The following is a 20,113-nucleotide window of genomic DNA, read 5'->3' on the forward strand; positions in this document are numbered from 1 at the left end:
CTCACTGTTTACTTGTGGTTTCAGTCGATGAGTGGTTAAGTGTAGCCGACTAAAACTACTTGGTTAGCTTTAGAAACCGACCATGGTTTGGATTATAATCCCCTGTTGCTACGTTTTCCACTTGTTAGAACGTTCCATTTTGTACAAGATGACAACTATTCACATGCACTTATTCACTCCAAGAGGTCGCCTACATTATTGGGATCATTTGTGTTTAATGTCTGAACCAGGTTATGACTGTGCAAATTTAGCAATCCACCCAACATTATGTGTCTGCAGCAGAGAGGGCTGCAGCTTCAAACCGCAAATTCTAAGACGATTACGAGGTTGACGGGGTTCGGTGGGTTGGGGTTAGCGCGCTTCCTTACTTATATCCAATTCAGTGAGAGCTGCTGTTTTCAGAAAAAAAAGAATCTTGGAAGCGCAGTCCTCAAACAGCAGCCTCCTCTGCTGCAGACACATGCTACTCGGCCCAGTCAATAGCTGTCAAAGCTTTTCATTAAAAAAACAAAAGTCTGAGCCTCAGCACGGATTCTGGACAAACCACAAGCAGCAAACACCCACAAGATTAGCATAAAACAAAAAGAAAAAGTTAAAATGCAAAAGGAAGAATGTCTTTGCTGCTTCTTGTTTCCTGCGACCGTCTGCATGGAGTGAATTTTTAGGATTGTGTGCAACGTTACACTATTAATAATACATCACACATTCACACAACACGTAATACATTTACAGTATTTTGCGGCGCACTCGCTGACACTCGACCAGCTGCCTGCGAGCGTGTTGGAAGGAAAAAAAAGAAGAAGAAAGCGGGACTGAGAGGAAGAGATGGAGAGAAGTGTGCCTCTGTCTCGGCACCACACCGACACTCAGACGCACAACAAAAGGGAGCCCATCTGGAGGAGAGGGCAGAGCAGATAGCGCGGCAGTCCGACATGTTGCCGTGGCAACGTAGCGAGGGTGGGATGAAGCAGGAGGGAGCCGGAGAGGGCGGAAGAAGAAAGGCGGTGGAGGTGGTGGGGGGATAAGACGAGGCACAGCGTAGCATGCAACTGGCTGCCGATGAAGAACACGATGCTTCTTTAAGGTTCAGAGAGAGAGAGAGAGAAAGTAAACAGCAAGAAAAGACATTTTAGAGGACGAGATCTGTGACGAATCGTCTTAACCTGATTATGTTTCTAAAGAAGAACCTGATTACTGGGGATGAATAAGTGTCGATTCTGTCTGCTGAGTTCATCTTTAAACAAAAGTGAATATTTATCTCGGCGTGGCTGCTGTCACGTCACATAAACTGACACTATTGTCCGCGGTGAACAATGATGGAGCGGCTGAATTGAGATGGAGGGGAGACAGATAAGGGGGAAGGGGAGGATGATGATGTTGTTAGAGAGGGGGGAGGGTGAAAACAACAAAAGTAAAAAGAGGTGGGGAGGCGAGAGGGGACAGAGGGATAAGAGCTGGAACAGAGGAAGGCTACTCCACCGCGGATCCACAGATGCTCTTTCAGGTGATTTATCTCATTACAGTTGTGTTGTCTTTTAGTCGGGTGTCTTATTTAACACTTGGATGATAAAGTAAAATTGTAGGTTTAAGAAAAGACGCCATTTGAAATGACATTACATAATTATAGGATGTGTCTATTTCACTCCAAACACAGATTAAAATGCCGTTTTCTTAGATTGTCAGATTGATGACACTGAGTGAGACGCACTCACATGATTGGGTTTAGAAAAGACAAATTAATGCAACAGTTTGCGACATTGTTTTGGAGGTATGACAACCTCTTGAAATTATGTTCAGCCAACAAATTACATTGAGCTCAGAAAATTAGCTTTACCTCTAGAACCACAGGTATTTAAATGAGCAGTCTGAACCGTCTAAAACTGTCCAGATAGGGGAGGGGGCTTGAAATCTGGAGCTCAAGGTGAAGAGACACTAAGTTATAAAGCCGCTTTCATTAAATTACCTTGATTTGAATTTCATTTGGAATCAACTAATGCAGAAATCTGACTTTAAATTAAGTGCAACTAGCAGCATAATTGTGTGAAAACAACTCATCAAAATAATGTTTGCAAAAGAATTCTCAGCGTTTTTTGTTTGTTTGTTTTTTTAAAAATCTTGTAAAGATGCATTCATGAAGTGGTAGGAATACATCCTATTAATAATGTTGTATTATTTTATTATTGAAAACTTCAAATGGCTTATTTTTAATGAGGAGGAAAAATGTGTTTGTATGAATTTAAATAGCTTGTTATGAATTCATCCATTTATTTTAAGTTTAACACAGCAATGAAAAACACACAAACACATGCACACACATAAATACAAATATATAAGGATAATGATGATGACATACATTACTTAAGCGACGTAACCTGGAGGCACAGGTTGAGGTTCAGACTGACTGTCCAGGACCAGGTATCACTGGACAGAGACTCTGCATCAGTTTCACTTGTGTACACGCCAACATTAGGTCCATCAATCCCCTGGGCGGGCCGCCCAAACGTAAGACTAAGAATAATGGTCGCAAAAAGGACACAAACGCTGTCCTCCCAGGTGAGCATCCTGTTACTGACTCATACCTCCATCCTCTCCTCCCACGTACTTGCGTGGACTTCGAGGCTCTTTCAAACAGGAAGCCTTTCCTACTCTGCCACAGGTGAGAAAATATATTTGTTTCTAAACATAAATACATTTCTTTCAAAATGAGAATTCAGTTTGATTGTAAAGGAACTTAATTGTTGTGACAAAGGGTTGGACAAAAGGCACAAGACACATAACCTAAATAAAATGTGAAAAACCTAGAGCGTGAACATAAAGCTTTGTTTAACGTTCCAGCGACGGCGTTGTTCATGACTCCAAAGTGCAGAGAAAGCAGCTACTTGGTTTGGCTTTAAATATTTAATTACGGTTGAACCTCATCCTTTATAGCTTAAAGCAAAAAAAAAAAAAGAAGAAAAAGGGGAAAGAAATACACCAGCCTTTGAATGCAACATTAAAGGGTTTTGGCCACAACAAAAACTGTTTAATGGATAAAAATCCAGATCAACATGGAAATCTAAACAACTGATCCCTGAATCAGGTCAATCTGCCACAAATTTGAGACAAATCCTGCTGACAGACAGACAAACAGATGTAAGCATTTTACCACATCATTATTAGGACATTAAAAGCTTTTAACAGGTTGCACACATGAAGCTGCCGCGTTGAGTCGACTGGATGTCAGCTGCTGGTCACCTGTCAGAGATTGAGGACAGCTCATTCATTACTGTGAGTGGCAGGTAGCTGATCTGAGGTCAGACGCTGCGATGGATCACCGTAACGAGGTGATTCACGTCTCTGACCCGAGGGACGCGACAGCCCTGCAGCACGAGACGCCGCTTCATCCGCAGCGTCTTCAAACGGCCGGCGGTGATGAAGTAAACGCAACAAAAAGAAACATCAAAGTGTGAAAAATGAAAAGGAGAAAATAAAGAAAATGGAAAAATTCCCTGTATATGTGGATGAAAACCTCACACATCCATTTCACTTGACAGGATATTTTCCTCACTGAAAGGTTTTCCATTCTTCTAATGTGAATTGTAATCCTTTTATTCAGTTTTTATTCTCTTTTAATGTTTTCAGTGCATTATGTAAAGCACTTTGAATGTCCTTTGTGCATGAAATGTGCTAACTTTCCTCACCGCTCGCTGTCTTTTATATGGTCTTTGTGCTCCTCAGAAAAGAAGAAATCTCCTTCATAAAACGAATAACAAAAGCTCTTTGCTTTAAAAGATCAAATATTCTTCCTTTTTATTTCATTGGGAATTTCTTTATTATTAAATGTTTGGATGTGGTTTATTTTTCATATCTTTCTTGATAATCTGTAAAGTTATTTTCTGAACTCCTGAACCGTTGACATTTGGAGGATTTCATGCAAAAGCTGCAATATTAAAAATGACTCTGCAACATTTTTGCCAGATAACACAGGGTATTCTAACTGAATTATTGTGATTTTTTTAATCCTATTGAAAAAAAAAAAAAACATTTTGCAAACTTGTTTAGAGAAGAACAACACAGAAGAAAGTTGTGCATACTTGAAACTTTAATCCCTCTGTAACATGGTAATCCTGGAGGATTATGACTGGATGGGTTTGAATCCCATGTTACACACTGTCTCACCTCCTGTGTTTCCCTGGACTCCTCAATGTAATCTCCTTTAAGAGAGCATAAAGAAGTGCATGTGGAAGGCTGCTCCTCACGCAGCTGGGAAAAATCAAGCATGTAACTGTTCTGTATGTACTGTGTCTAAGAGGAATATGAATAGAAATCACAGACAGTACAGTGTGTCTGCAGCGCAAACAGACCGGCAGCACGTTACGAGCTCCACGGTGGAGAGGTTCAACTTCAGGACACAAAGCTCTATTGTGTCAGCAGCCGATTCAGACTTCATCCATCGTTGCCTGTTGTGTTGTTACTGTTCAGACATAAATCAGAGAGAAATGTTAAAAAAAGCAACAACAAAAAAAGCTTATTTTTTCCTCCCCCTTTGCCAGCTGTGGAGCAAAAAGATCCCAAAGCAGGATTCTGTATCCATTCATGTTCCCCAGAGGATATCTGATAACGTTTTGGTGCTTGTCTTGTGTCAGATGCAGCTGTGCAATTAAAAACATGGAGGAGCTTCATGTTTGAACTTTCATATCTGTGATAAATAATAAGCTCAAGAAAAGGTTAATGACTTAATTTTATGTCCAGCCAAAACGTTTTTATCAAAATGTCCATATGGTGTTTTTTATTTGCTAGAAGACGCATGCTGAGCAAAATAAGCAGCCAATGTCCACCTTGAAACTGCAGTGCAGCCTTAACTTTCTCCACTACATGGATTTCTGGGGTTGCACACATCCATCCATCCGTCATCTATACACCGTTTAATCCTCACTAGGGGGGCTGGAGTCTATCCCAGCTGACTCAAGGTGAAGGCAGGGGACACCCTGGACAGGTCACCAGTCTATCACAGGGCTACACTTAGAGACAGACAACCAAGCACACTCACATCCTACAGACAATTTAGAATCACCAATGAACCTCAACATGTTTTTGGACTGTGTGGGAGGAAGCGGGAGAACCCAGAGAGAACCCACGCTGCACGGGGAGAACATGTAAACTCCACACAGAAAGATCCCAGGTGTCCTCACTGGGATGTGAACAGGGGATCTTGTAGCTGCGAGGTGACGGTGCTAACCACTGAGATACCTTGCAACCCGGGTTGCTCACATAACAAAGCTACTACACCTGTCAGGTTGCAGGGTGAGACTGTCTTTGTTGTTACTCTTCTTTTGACTTGATTCTTGTTTTTGAATGTAAATTGGTGAATTACAGTGTTTGAGGAGAATCATAGGTGAGCTGGTGTGCTCATGCTGCAGCCAGTGGGGAGGGGCGAGTGAGAGAGAGAGAGAGGCAGGGACTTCATAGATCTACATTCTAGAGGAGGCAAAGCTACTTTTAAAGGCAGAAAAACTTCTAATATGGGGTTTAAACAATGACCAGAGGGGGATTTCATGGCGTCTGGTCAGAGGCTGTTAAAATGTCAAGGATATCTCAAAGACTTGTGGTACATTTTTCATCATGTTTGCAGGTTTTCATGCTTCCAGGAGGATACAGATTTCCGTTTGGACACTCATCATGGCATTGATCAGGTGACTATCACTCACAGCACTGTGATATTTGGTCGGAACATCTCCCCGAGGAAGATTCCTAATTATTTTGATGGCACGGTCTCTTTTCCACTTGTGTTCCTGTCAAGTCAATATGTCCTTTGAAGACCGACGCTTCAATCTGTGGGAAAGCATCCTGAAAACTAATGCTAGATCTTTTATACTTGCTATTCATTTATATTTACAGTCCTCCTCATGTTTAAAGACATTATGCTTTTGTTTGTTTTTCTGCAATCAAACAAAAACATTCCCAGGTTTCTCCAAAGATCAAGGCATTGAAATCTGCCAAGGACATTCCCAATCCCCAGAGGACGAACCCTTTCCATTAACAGAAGCTTTACTGCGGGGCCCACACTCACTAAAGACACACCAGAGGAGCAAACTGCCATTAACTTGTCTGATTTAAATCACGCTGCCATGCTAATAAAGCCTTAAAAGCTATACGGCGTGAGCTTCAGGACAAATGCAATAATCTTTTTTTATCAACATTACTGTTGCAGCTCCAAGAACAGAGCTGTCACTTTGTCATTTATTCTCTTTAAAAGCTGCAGATAATGGGTCATGACTCGCCAACTGCGACGAACGGCCCCCGTCCTCATCTCTTTCTCCCCACATTTTCTGTCTGCCTTTTGATTTCACAGTTAAAGGCAAAAAAATGGCCCCAAAAATAATCCAAAGAATAAGCCAAACAAAAACACAGTTGCATATTTGGGGATGTAACAAACACTGAAGCCTCAAGGGGCCACCAGCAGGGAACCAGACTCGCTGCTGCTGTGATCTGTACATCACACTGTGCCACAAATTTGGATCCCAGGGCATGTGGCCTACATACTATTTGTATTTGCTCAAAACTAACATTGTCGGGGTCGGACAGACTTTAAATTAGGCATATGGAACTGAACAATGTCGCATTATCTTATTTTAGGAAGTTTAAAACTGATTTTCCCTTTTCAGAGGATAAATAATATCATCAAGCACCATTCCAGGTAGATTTTTAACTTCATTTAACTAGTCTTGATTTGTTAGTTCCACAATCAGTCTCTTTTTTAGCTGATAAGAAAAAAACCTGTTGGCACCGCTAATTCACATGCGAGACAAAAACAACTGTGATAAACTGACTTAAATTAAAAATGTAGCTGAAGTAAACACAGGCTGCCGCAGCATTACAAACACAAACTCCTCTTGGTTTTAAAATTATAATTAAGTTTTCCCAGATAATTGAAAATTTTGCATGCTTGTAATTGCTATTGTTATTTGTCTCGTAATGACATCAGATAATGCTGCAGAAAGACGTGAAAAATCAGCGGAGACAAAGAGAAGCGAGGAGATATAAAGTTGCTGATGCACACAGAAGTTAACTGCGCGACGCGTTCGGTGTAAATCAGCCATCAGACTGCATCAAACCCTCATGCAGAGAGAGACTCGGCGGCGTGGCTGCCCTGCACATTAGCGTGACCCGGCTGCTTTTAAACACTTACTGGTTTGCACATTCGTAACCAGACCTGCTTAGACTGAAGTGACTCACTGTGGCTGTTTAGCAGCATCCAGATGTGTCTCTCTCTGGATGTGACTCAGTCTCGCTTCTACTATTCTCACACGCATACTGTAAAGAGGCTGTAAAACAAACGCTGAATGCATTTGAGATTCATTTCTCGATCGTATTTCATTTAACAGGGACAGTGCAAACAAAAATTGTCACTTATCGAGACACAATGCCTTGAATGTAACCCAATTTGCAGCCTCATCTGTTACATTCTGGCTCAAACAAATGGCTCTCAACCCACTGGATTCTACTCCAGACATGGACCTTAATAAGCAAGTTAAAAAATATATAGTCCAAGTTTTATCAAATGCTAAATAATGCCGAAAAACAGCTGCAGTTTTTAGCAAATATGACTCAAACAAGAGAAAACAGTGCGTTTGTAAGGGACTATTTTCAGCAGCGAATGAATACACATTTTTGGCTCTGCTGGTAATCCACAGGAAGAAGGATGGTGTATGTGGGACTGAGTCGAAGGCTCATCGATGTGCTTTTAATAATTCTCAGATAAGAGTGTAGCTCCATAGCACGGAGACATAAAATATATCAGATGTTAGATACACACACACACAATAATTCAGAGCTGAACAAATGTCTGGTTGGTCTTCATGGGATTTGCTCGCAATAGAGAAAATAAAGATCACTGTCACCCTTAATTTTGTTTTCTCACCTTTACATCCTGAGAAAAGCAAGACAGAATGTATCGCCCCATCTGATTTCAGTAACACGTTTAGTGCATTTTATTTGTCAAATCGAATGAAATCCCATCAAATCACCCCCATCACTCTCACTCCCTTTGTTTCCCGCACCAAATGTCGAGCATCCATTCGGGTGAGCAGTTGCACAGTTGGGAATGACTCAGGGCTCGGCTAATAGCTCCCATCAATAATTCAGGCTCTAATCTGTGTCTGGAGAGCCGTCAGAAATGTGTTATATATGGGCTCGTCACAGTGATGCACTGGCTTGAGTCTACAGTTATTCCCCGAGTCTGAAAAAGGAGAGAGACTTCTCCCTCGTGTTGACAGCCCCAAACTGATGTTTACAGAAAGTGAAGGAAGGAAGAAGTATCAAAGTATTCTGCTAATGTGAAAGTACAATATTTATTTAAATCTCGTTGGGGTTTAAGTAGAAGATTAATTGAAGGAAGCTGACATTTCACATTGATTTAAATCTGTTATTGAGCTCAGTTATAAATAGAGGAGCTCATTACAGTCTCCCCTATACAACGAGTTTTTTTTTTACATCTGAAAATGGTCATTATTTAGCAAAAATAAGTGGCTGACAAATATTAATAATGTCTACACCAACTGAAATATTGCTTTAATTAATGAATTTGAGAATTCAAACATTTCGAGAGAAGAAAAAAATCAAGCAGATAGAATCTTGTATATCGAATGTGCAGTTTTTCGATCTTTTTGCATTATATATTATATACAGTATCCATGCAGGGAAACCTAAAATAACCAAGTAAAAAAACAACTGTTTTGAGCTTCTCCTGGGAATTACATAACTGAAAAACATTTCAAATGCATTAAAAACCAAATTGTGCTATAAATATTGTCCTGCTCTTCAGTTTACCACACAACGGCCTCATATGAGCAAAGACATACCTCCAAAGCACTTATCACACATTCACACGTCGATGGTGAGCAGAGCTGCCATGCAGGGCCAGTATCTCCCACTGGGAGTAACTAGAGGTTCAGGGGACTGGGGAACACTTCGGCACATGGGGATTAAACCGGCAAACTTGCAATTAGTGGACAACCTGCTCTACTGTCTGAGCGGCAGCAAAATCTCCAACTGTTTAATTTATACTTATACCTATATTTATATTTAATTCCACCTTCCCATTTAAATATAGTGTTCCTACTAATGTACAAATCTTTGTTTTCTCTAGTAAAACTGGTCCTTTTTCACAGTCATTCTCCTAGAAACAAAAAATTTAAACCCAAATCAACTCAACAGAGCTGCTTTCTCTTTCATATAGTACAGTGCACTCTGTATAGCATCAGTGTTAATGAGATCAGGATTAATGCCGGGCGAGGACAAGGATTCAGTGAGGTATCATTAGCGATGTTCCATTTCTTGGCCTTTATGCATTCCTTGTGCTGCAGTTTGTGGTGTTTTTTTTTTTTTTTCATGTGGTTGAACAAGTTGGTCGTGTTGCTTCGCGGCAAAGACAAAAGTGACATGCGCCGCATATGATTTGTTCTTGCTAAACATCACTTTCCCTGAATCCAAAATACTTCAAAACAACGGATGACGATCACCTTCTGCTCCAGACATCTGATTCCCATTTTGCCCGTCTGCTTTCTGTTGTGTTTTACTCTCCTACTCTGAACTGTGGACAAAAAAAAAAAGGAGGGAGATTTCTACACAGGCTGCCGCTGCAGGGGTGCGTGCACAGCAGCATGACGGCTCCCCGAAAGTGAAGCCAAAACATTTCAATCAGTGGCTGGTGACTGACTGTTAGTTTATGAAGCGCTTGGTTTGATATGCAGCAGGGTTTTCTGAGAATGGAGGCCCCGTTTTCAGTCCTGCAGTCGATCGTGGTTGTTTAATTGCGGAGGCCAAAATTGTGAATAAGAGGAAATAATTGTGAAGCACCAACTCTACCTCAAGTGAATCCTAAGTGCTTCTCTTTTTGGTTCAAACCAGGATTACCATGACCTGGATGGCTGAAAATTTACACAGATACACCTGAATTTAAAATTACGTATCTAAGCAGGGTGCAGCGTTCCGTCAGATTAAGATAACATCACTGAAATGTCCTCAATGGAGCAAATAATCAGCGCTATAGTTTTCCACACTTGGTGCAATGGAAGCATTTTGTTCAGTATCAACTAAGTAATATGATTTGATACCAATCCTTACTGCTAAACCTTCAAAAACAAGTTTGATGAAGATCCAATTTATCATTGGAATATTTTTTTTTAACAGCATCAGTGCGCATCACAATCATTTATTATCAGATTTGGGCTACTTAAAGAAATCCAAAATGTAAAATTCACTACTTTGTATCTGGGGGAGGATTTTCAAGACACGAGATGTAGGATGTAATTTTCGTGCAAAATTCAAAGAACGCAGCTCTGACAGTTTGGCATCCATCACAACCTCATCAGATAATCTCTCAGACCACGTTGAGTCTTACTCAACACTTCCCTCTAGAAACACTTCCGCTTAGATTTCACTTTGACTAATGGAGCCCAACACAAGTTGGCAGATGATTCACAGGGATGTTGAGAAAGCAATAACAAGCTCCTGCATCCACACACACACACACAAACACACACACACACAGCAGCAGCAGCAGCAACCGAGACATTTCCTCTCAGGTTTGGCTGATTACCAGGGGACAGCTGTACACTCTGCCCGTGAGCCTCTTCTCCAGCAGCTCATTTCAATAATGACGTTAAAGGTGTCCTGATGACTGAGCAGACTAATGTGAAATGAACAATTCTGAAGACGCTAATACAAACTGCACTCAGCATTGTCACATTTCTCACCGTTGTGTTTCTCTGTTTACATGAGACAATACCAACTCTTATTAGAGGAGGCCAGAACGAAAGGAAACCAAACTGACAACCAGTAAAAATCACCTTTTTTTGTTTTTTGCATCATCTACCTGCCAAGCGAGCCTTGAGAAAAAAGAAAAAAAAAACAGCCAGCAGTGCGTAATCGAAATGGAAATGTCATTATTTCCTTCTATTGCTCTTTAAACAAGCTCACGGCTTTAACACGGTGCTTGGCTTGTTCTTAAGTGGAACATTTCGACTGCAGAGGGGATGATGGAAAGGGAGCTGGAGGTTTGTTCCGCTGCTGTCGCAGAAGGGAAAACAGTACTTTAGAGCTGAGTAGAGCTTAAGACTTTGCTTTTCCCTCAGCTCTGACAGGAAACATAAAATAGTTTTCAAGAAGAAAAAAAAAAGGGGGGCCAGTGCTGCACAGGGTCAAGAAATAAAATCAAAATCAAATCAAGTGCTCTACAAGGATCGAGCCACTGGTCAGTAGAGATGAAAAAGTAATGACTGTCCTACTTCTTATTGATGGGAGTCCTTAGTGTTGGTCCGTCGTCCAAAAGTGTCCGAGGCTTAAAATAGTTTTGCTGATGGACAAAACTGTAAATTTGTCGATGGTAGGAGAAAACTGAGGAAATGTGCAACATAGGGATAAAACTAACAGAGCCAACAATTATTTTGTTCTACTGACAAACCAGTGATAAAATAAGTAAAGCTAGCATGACATTTTTTTGTCTGACAAACTGTGAAGAGTCATTGTAAACGGTACAAAATGAAGAAAAGGAGTAAATCCTCCTATTTTAGAGGCTCGAATCAGCAAATATTTGATATTAGATATTTTATTTTATTAGAATTCTTCATTTAGGTTCACTTTTTAAAAAATCAACTCATCAGTCACTGTCACTTGACCAATAATTCCATCCATTATCTATACACCGCTTAATCCTCACTAGGGTCATTTGGGGCTGGAGTCTATCCCAGCTGACTCAAGGTGAAGGCAGGTTCACCTGGACAGGTCACCAGTCTATCACAGGGCTACACTTAGAGACAGACAACCAAGCACACTCAAATTCACACCTATGGACAATTTAGAATCACCAGCCAGACTTCCAGGCTTCCATACATAACAAATGTGAGGAACCAATCTTGTCAGCTTGCAGTCTGTATCATTACTCCTCTTCAGAATCCGTTTCCGGCTTGTATGACTGAGTTACTCCAGCACTGTGCAGCAAGTAGTGTTGCAGGGTCTGAGCAAAGTCATTTACGTGTATTCATTTCTTTTTTTTTCTCACCAATTTGTGAACAGATTGTAGAAACTGAGAAAATGTGTAACATTTCCCTGATTGTCTCTGAAACAACCGATAAACTGATTTGTCTGTAAAGGACTCAAGGCGAATTTTCCGAGAAAATCAAAAGGATGTGATGTTTATGATCACTGCTAAATTTCTCCACTCAATATCCCTTTTCCACCATTTGTGCAACACTAGCTAACGTTAGCCAAGCAATGAAGTCCACTAACCCAAACAATCGACAGGTTTCCAGCACAACACAGACTCTAACACAAACTCAGGTGTGCACAAAAAACACACAAGTCTTGTCCAGTAAAGTCTGCAGTTCAAATTGGAGTATGACCGACAGCTAGGGCCAAGATCGGCAGGAGATTTGATTGATGGAAGGGCAACACAAGGTAAAAAACACAACATTAATCAAACTAGAGTCTCAAATATCTGGACTGATCTCCTGTTTTATTTTAGCGCCATACCAGTGCTGGACAGTTAAATACTCTTTACTTACTTACTTACTTTACTTACCACATCTGTCAACGTGATGCGAGTCAAACATATTCAGTCTTGTGTATGTCACTGTTTTGGCTGATGCCCATTCACCCCTACTGATGGAGTGTTTGACATAGACTGTATTAACTCGCATTGTTTCTACCAGCCAGCAGGGGGCAACTCCTCTGATTTCAAAAAGAAGTCTGATTGTATAAAAGTCTATGATAAAATTAGCCTACTTCTCACTTGATTTGCTACCTCAGTAAACATTTTCCTAATGAGCCTGTGGTCTCAATTACCAGCTTCACATCTCTTGCAATATATCATGATGTTCATTTAGAGTAAAATAGACTCTAAAACAGTGGGGTAAGTTTTAGAATGGGTCTACCTTGAGGCTGACAGGTCAGTATGAGAACAGCATCCTCCAGTCCTTAGTCACTTCCCCTCTTCGCTTTTTTACATCTGAACTAGATGAAGAAATTCCAAACTTATGGCATCAGAATGAGAGTCCACAAACTCATGTGTAACGTCACCGCCTTTTGATACAACGGGATGATGACTGGAGTTCCCTTAGCAGTCACTGGTGTGATTGCTAACTAGTCTTTTAAAGCCTAACCAACTAAAACTTTGGACAGGACTTAAAGAAAAACCTGGTTATGGATGAAAACTGGGTGCCCTGGTAGCTCAACTGGTTGAGCAGGTGACCTATAAACAAGGGCTATATCGGGTCTGAATCCATCATTTGCTTCCCCCATTCTTCTCCCTACTTTCCTGTTTTCTTATTTCCACTTACCTATCTAATAAAGCCAAAAGGCCAATCACAACTATATTTTAAAAAAACAAAAACAAACAAACCAATGTCGACATCTTAGTTAGCAGCCGCTAACTAACCAGCTCAACAAAACCTTCTGACCGTGGTTTCTTCCTACCTGAAGCCCCTCGATGGCCAGCCGCAGCATGCTGGGGGTCAGTTTGGACGCCTGTTTGAAGGTGAAGTTACTCCAGTCGATGATGAGGATGAAGCCGTTGACCTGCAGCTCGGGATCTTCAATCATAGATTCCAACGACAGCAGGATCGCCCTCAGTATGTCCACAAACGTGTACCTGAGAAAAATATAACTGTTAACTTCAAGCACGGTGATTACAGAAGGATTTGAACAATGATAAGTTGGAATGATTAGTCAGTTGACAGAAATGAATGTGAGCTGAGGCAACGTGAGCTCCTGGTGTGATTTATTTCAGGAAATAATGGCCAAGAGGATGAAGGGCATTTTCAAGGTGTTTGATATGTAATTAACTGTCTCCGTCACTTTTCAAGAAAAGATCGAAAAAGAGGATTTGCTGCTGTCGGTTTAACTTTGATTGGACAGAGCAGTATTTTTGAAGACATCAGTTTGGACTACGAGAAAGTATGATACGCCATTTTTACATTTCGTGAACTAAACAATGAATTACTATCGGACGTTTAATCAGTTAAGAAAATAATCACTGGTTGCAGCACTAGATCAGGGTCAATCTCATGAAAAGAGCCATTGTCATTAGAATGTATCTACATCCTTCCCATTCACTTTAATTTCTTCTTGATTTCTTCAGACACCACTGTTTGACAAGATGAGCTAAACTGTATCTGCTGTATGTTATTTTGGTGTGTTTTAATTGCTTTCAGTGGTGACCGTGTGGTTCCTGGTGCTACTGGTCATGCGGTTTGTTGCCTCAGTGCGTCCTTGTGGGTTTTCATCCAGCTGATGCCTCAGATATTTCACTGTCCTATTCAACAGTCAGGTTTTTTCCTGCTTGCTGCTGCCCTCATTATCTTGTCTCCCTCTTCATCTTTCTCTGCTATCTGATTCTTTATTCGCCTCCCTCCAGAGATAATAAGCATTTTTTTTTTTTTTCTAAATTAGCTTAACTGGCAGCTAAATAGACATGCTTCTGCACAAGAGTCTACCACAGCTTGTCGAACACACGATAGAATAGCTCTATTTCTGAAAATATGCGGGATGGAGAAATAACAGGCATGAACATGAAAGAACCAAACAGATTTCACAGATCACAGAGGACGGATCGATCTCTAAATTTACATCATCGTACAGCCGATTGGAATAAAACTTAGAGACTCTGTGCACCTCGCAGCACGCTGTTCCCTATTGCATAATGATCTAGTTGTACGAAGTGGAGTCTGCTGTGTGTTGGACGACATCATCAGCAGTCATGACAGACCTAAATAGCTCCTTTGCTGTCCCCATTTTAAAAAAAAAAAATCCGATATACAGCAAATTCATTCAATGTATAATCAGAGCCAGTAATACAAGGAACAGAAGGTCAACACGTCTATAAACTCTGGGTCACCCAAACTCTAAACAGGCCTGATTACTTATTAAACCAATCAAGTCCAGACCCCACTTAGACCTTTAACCTCAGTCTGGATACTAACCCTGCAGGCCCTGCACAGTCTGGGCAGACATTTATGGGAAAACAAAGCATTGAACAGTTTGAATGAACAGTGACCCAGTGGTTCATCTTGAGTCTACAGTCAAACAGAAAAGTAAGACGGCTGTCTGCAGGTACATCCCTAATAAACTATTAATGAATTTCAACTTGATTTTATGTTAAGATGATTGTAAACATGCAACAATGTGGCTTAACTAATTGTTGCAGGAGCTACCCACATTTATTCCACTTTATTTTAGATCCAGACCTGTTTATCATTCATGGCCTGACATCTGTAATTACCTGCAGAAGAGGATTTTTACCCTCAATCAGCAACAGGTTCTCGTGTAAATCAGTGGTTCCCAACCTGGTGATCAGAACCTGACGGGTCTCGAGATGATGTACAGAATAGGAAAGAAGACGAAACATGTATGCAACCTGTGTGTACACTTGTGTCACTAACCAACGCTTCATTTCAACCAGTCATAAGCTAACAAGACCTTAGTCTGGTCTGTAGACAAGCTTGCAGCTCTGTTAGGCCATACTTAGGCACTTGGACAGCTACTTATCAGTTGGAATTTTCAAGTTCCCAGTCGGAATTTTCAACTGGAACATCCCCTGGAGTCAACTTTCTGACTTTGACAATCAGAAGAACCTCACTAATCCTGACTTCAACATCCAGGATGCCTGTTCAGCACATAACAACAGTGAAAGTTATAGCAGAGTACTGTTTAATAGCACCTCCATTGTTTTTCATTAAGTCAGCTGTAGACACAGTACTGTCCAACTTCTACGTGTGGACATGTTGCTACAGTTGTGTTGCTATCAGCTGGTATTCCTAAAGACAGATGTTTTCCTGCATCTTGGTTTTCCAACTTGCTGCACTGACTGTCAATCTGGTTGTGACGTCATTCCCAACTCCAGCCTCCTAGGAGTAGATGGAATGCAGCATGCTAACTTTTGTTACTAAACACAAATTATAGCTGGGACTGATGGGAATCTCATTACAGACATTTTGGTTTAGAAAATGACCATAAACACTGATGGTGTTGGTTTATAATGTCTGTGCTCCACCTGTTAGATACAACTGGACATTACAGGTCACGCAGCTGTAAATAACTGCTCGTACTGATGAGAAAACGCACTGAAGTGCTTTGCATGAAATAAGGCAAGTATTTGATCATAAACAAAAATATTGGAAATTTAAACAAGTTTTGTTGGTCTCTTTTTAAATCTTTTATGGTCTTTTTTTTAATGTTTTACTTTGATACTCTGGCTTTTTAGGCTGGTATAGAAAAACAGTTTATTCCTGTTATTAATATTTGAAAGCTAAAATTTCTACATGGATTTCCAATGTGATGACAGTTCATCCTGAGGGAGACGTGTGTGACATTGGTGACTATCAGTTGATCTGTGAGTCTGTACGTTTCACCTTCTGGGTACCGTTAGTATCAGGGCACATTTTCACACCAATCCATCCATTGGTTTTAGAGATATTTCTGGACCAAAGCGGTGGACTCACTGACCAAAGCAACAGATGCTGCCATTCTCAGAGTCAATCAACCCACCAGCTTTGCTAAAAGAAGGTTAAGAAAAGTGGTTTCAACTCCTCTAACCCTTATGAATTCCTCAGCTCTAAGAACAACTTAACAGTCATTTCCTGTTAATGTTCAACGTAAACCATACGGCCCAAAGTGTGTGAACCCACAGTCACCCGTTTGGTGTGGGGATGAGTTATGTGGTTTGGATTATAAACCACATGTCAGTCTCAATTAAGAGAAAGATAAGTGTTACATCATACCACAGACAGTGAGCTGTGACTGGACACAAACAGACAGCACCTCTGGGATGGACTGGAACTGTGACCGTGAGCCCAACATCACTGTTCCACCTCACCGATGCTCTTCTGCAGCCACGAGATCAGTTCAGCTGTCACATTCAGGTGAGCTGCTGATTGGGCTACTTGACTAGTGTGTTTCTTTTCATATTGGAATTTATTATAACTCTTCAGTAACTTGTTAAAGATTGAAGATGAGTTGGTCTACTGGGAGTTCTGGTAGTTTTCTGATACAGTGACGGTGTGGTGCTGAATGGACAGCTCCATAAACCAATTCTGGATTCTAAAACACTGATCTCTGCTGTTCATGTGTCCTGTTTGTCTTATTGTGACTGACACCAGCCCACCCAGTTTTGTCTCCATCAACTCCAACCTGCTGTCTCTTCATTACCTGCTCTGGTCCCAGTTGGCTGCGAACAGAACCAGTATTTTCCTGCCGTATCTGTCCAGATTGGAGAGCACCCCGGGGAACCCGTCCTTCAGGGCCTGCTTAATGCCCGGGTCGGTGGCTTTCAAGTTCTTGAACATGTCCAGGTTTTGCTGTCTGTACTCAAAGTACTGTGCCAGCAGCCGGAACGCCTCGAAGTGGTTGAATTTCCTCGCCCGGAGAAATCTGAGGATAAACGCGTCGTCTGTCCTGAGGAAGCCGATGTCCGGCCGGGTGATGATCATGTCCCGGACTTCCTGGATGTCCTGGTGTAAAGTCTCCGGGTTTTCCTTCAGCTCCACCTTGGCCTTCTCCAGGGTCTCTGGAGAGAGGCCAGCCTGTAAGTGAGTCATCTTTTGCAACAGCTGTCCCTCCACAGGGGACCACACAGCAGCTTCCTAAGAAAAAGAAGAAGAAGAAAAAAAAAACTGGAAAGAAAAAAAAATTGCAACCTCCAGCAGCAACAGGGTATAGAAGTGCACTGGATTGTTTTCTCACTGCTCTCCTGATCAGTAGCTGACTTCAGATGGAGGCCTGCTGCTCTGTAGACGTAATCCACCCTGAACTGGCACAGACGCTGCTGCTATGATGCTCCTGTTATGCATTATCAACATATGGGTCGTTCACTTTTACGCACGGAAACATTTCAATTCCACCTGCGAGCATTCAACTTTAGAACATTTTTTTTCCACCATGTATATATAGAATGAGGTCCTCCAGGCTTCAGGCGGCACATCCAACCTGCTGATCCGGGCGGCCTGAGCTCTGAGCCGACAGACAGCCGCTTCCCTCCATGTCAAAGCCTCTCCTCTCTTTCTCTGTCTTTCTGTGGCACAATGACGACGACAGCATCACCGTCTCCCCGGCGTCGCTCACGGCGGCCAGGCAATGCGGCACGACCCTGCAGCACCTGCTATATCATCATCATCATCATCCTCATCATCATCATCATCATCCCTCCGCCTTCACAACGCATCTCCATCCGCCGAGCGACTGATGCTGCTGCTGCTGGTGGTGCTGCTGCTGGTGCTGGTGCCGCCGACGGCTCCGTCACCGTCAATCGAGGCAGATTTGGCCGCTTGTTTCCGCGTCTACATCCCAGTTTTAATCGCTCCTCATCAGCCACAAACTGGGTGTGAATTCAGACCTGGAATAGTGTGTTCCACAAAGCGCCAAAAGGAGGGTATCCAGAAGCACAGGTGTCCCGCGAGGTTTTGTTTCCCCCCCTCTTCCTGCCACTGGTTTCTGGGTTTTTTGGAGAGGGGTGGGGTGGATGGTGGGGATGGGATTACCTCCTCCTCCTCCTCCCGCTGCTGCTGCTGCTGCTGCTGCTGCTGCCGTCTGTTCGCTGGGAAAGTGACAACAAGAGAGTCTGTGCTCCGGTCGGTGTATGGACTCCACCGGCTGGGGGAAGGGAGGTGGTGGGAGGAGGGGGTGGAGTAAAAAAGATGAGAAGGAGACACATGCACACACAAAAAAAGAAAGAGAAGAGGGGGAGATACAGGGAGAGGAGGAGGAGAGGGCAAAGTGGCAAAAAGATGGAGAGGTGGAGGAGAGCTGTGAAAGTGGACGGATGGAGAGAGGAGTGGAGGGTGGAGGGTTTACCTGAAACCTGAAAATGAGGATGGACTCCTTGTTTTTGAGGCCTGAAGCCAAATTAGGGGCCCCTATGTCGTACTTCTCTTTCACTGTTTTGCCACAACTGCAGGATTTTAGCTCCTACATTCTGTTAATTTCATCAACATTTTCTTGGAACACTTTCAGTTACATTATTGTTGAGCTATTAAGTTGCAAAAAATATGATACAGCTTAAAAAATGTTGTTCTTGTAATATGGAAATGTGACCTCATAATAATTTATCTTTTATTCTTTCAATACATGCTATAGATTCAAACCTTTACTTCTCCAGTAAGCATTGCTTTAGAGATCTGCAGACTTCTTTTAGCAACACCTGCTTTATATGTGGGACCAGCTGTTGAGCCAAAGTGGTTTCTATTGGCATCACAAATTTGCCCAAGAAGTATAAAACTGAGGTGTTATTTATGATGTACCTGAGTAATTTAAATGTTATAGTTAAAACCCTGCAAAATCATACAAAACATGACTAGATCCAGTATTAAGACGCTGCAGTATTACTGGGTTAAAAGACTTTAAGGTTGATTTGTCCCATCACAAATCTACCACACAAAGATTCTACATAAAATATTGAAATATTTTCTGCTCATTTATTCAATTACTCATTATAAGTTTTGCTGCAAAAATACTGAATCTCTTCATCAAATTTCTATTTTATTTTATATGCTCCATGGTAAAATGGGAAACTTTAAAGATATTTTGTCTACTAAGTCAGATTAAATATTTATATCTGTGCATATATTATTAAAATACCCCCAATTCTCAGAAAATTACAAAAGACATTACCCCCATGTTCTCATAATTAGGTCTGACCCAACACTGAAATGCATTTTAATAATACATACTTCTTATTTTTTATTTATTTTTTAATTCATCACCACTCTCATCCAAGGTTCTGATTTGTGTTCAGAGATCTTTTTTCTCTCTCTTACACAGTTATATTGTAAACAATACCTTAACCTTCACCTCAGTCTTTTTAGAGTTTAAATGCTGTAAAAAATAACACATAGGTACAAAGACCCAGATGTTTCAAGACACATATTAAAGTATTGATCTAAAAATCAATGAATCATTCCCAACATGGTGGTTGTTTTACTGACAATGAAATATCGACTGAACCTGCCTGTTGTTAAAAGTTGTGTGTTTCTGCGCTCCGTCCAATCAGCAACATGAGAAAAGAATGATAATGAATCAAGTGTCAAACCATTCAGTCACCATGACAGGGAAGAAGTGAGTTATCAGTGTGAGAATCATTGCATAA

The 20,113-nt window shown here is 41.4% G+C and overlaps 1 protein-coding gene across 1 annotated transcript in view; it reads right to left on the reverse strand.

Annotated features, from left to right (window-relative positions):
• The window catches only part of clvs2 (clavesin 2), a 44,008-nt gene extending 26,438 nt beyond the window's left edge, over positions 1 to 17,570 (reverse strand). Inside the window, exons 1-2 of the mRNA XM_008289679.1 lie at positions 17,182 to 17,570; positions 13,453 to 13,627 (exon numbers count right to left, since the gene is read on the reverse strand). Of these exons, the coding sequence (XP_008287901.1) occupies positions 13,453 to 13,627; positions 17,182 to 17,570 (564 nt within the window). The remainder of the gene's footprint in view (positions 1 to 13,452; positions 13,628 to 17,181) is intronic.
• Between the last annotated feature and the right edge of the window lie 2,543 nt (positions 17,571 to 20,113).

The sequence above is a fragment of the Stegastes partitus genome, unplaced genomic scaffold (assembly GCF_000690725.1).
Source record: "Stegastes partitus isolate 25-593 unplaced genomic scaffold, Stegastes_partitus-1.0.2 Scaffold631, whole genome shotgun sequence".
NCBI classification, from domain to species: Eukaryota; Metazoa; Chordata; class Actinopteri; family Pomacentridae; genus Stegastes; species Stegastes partitus.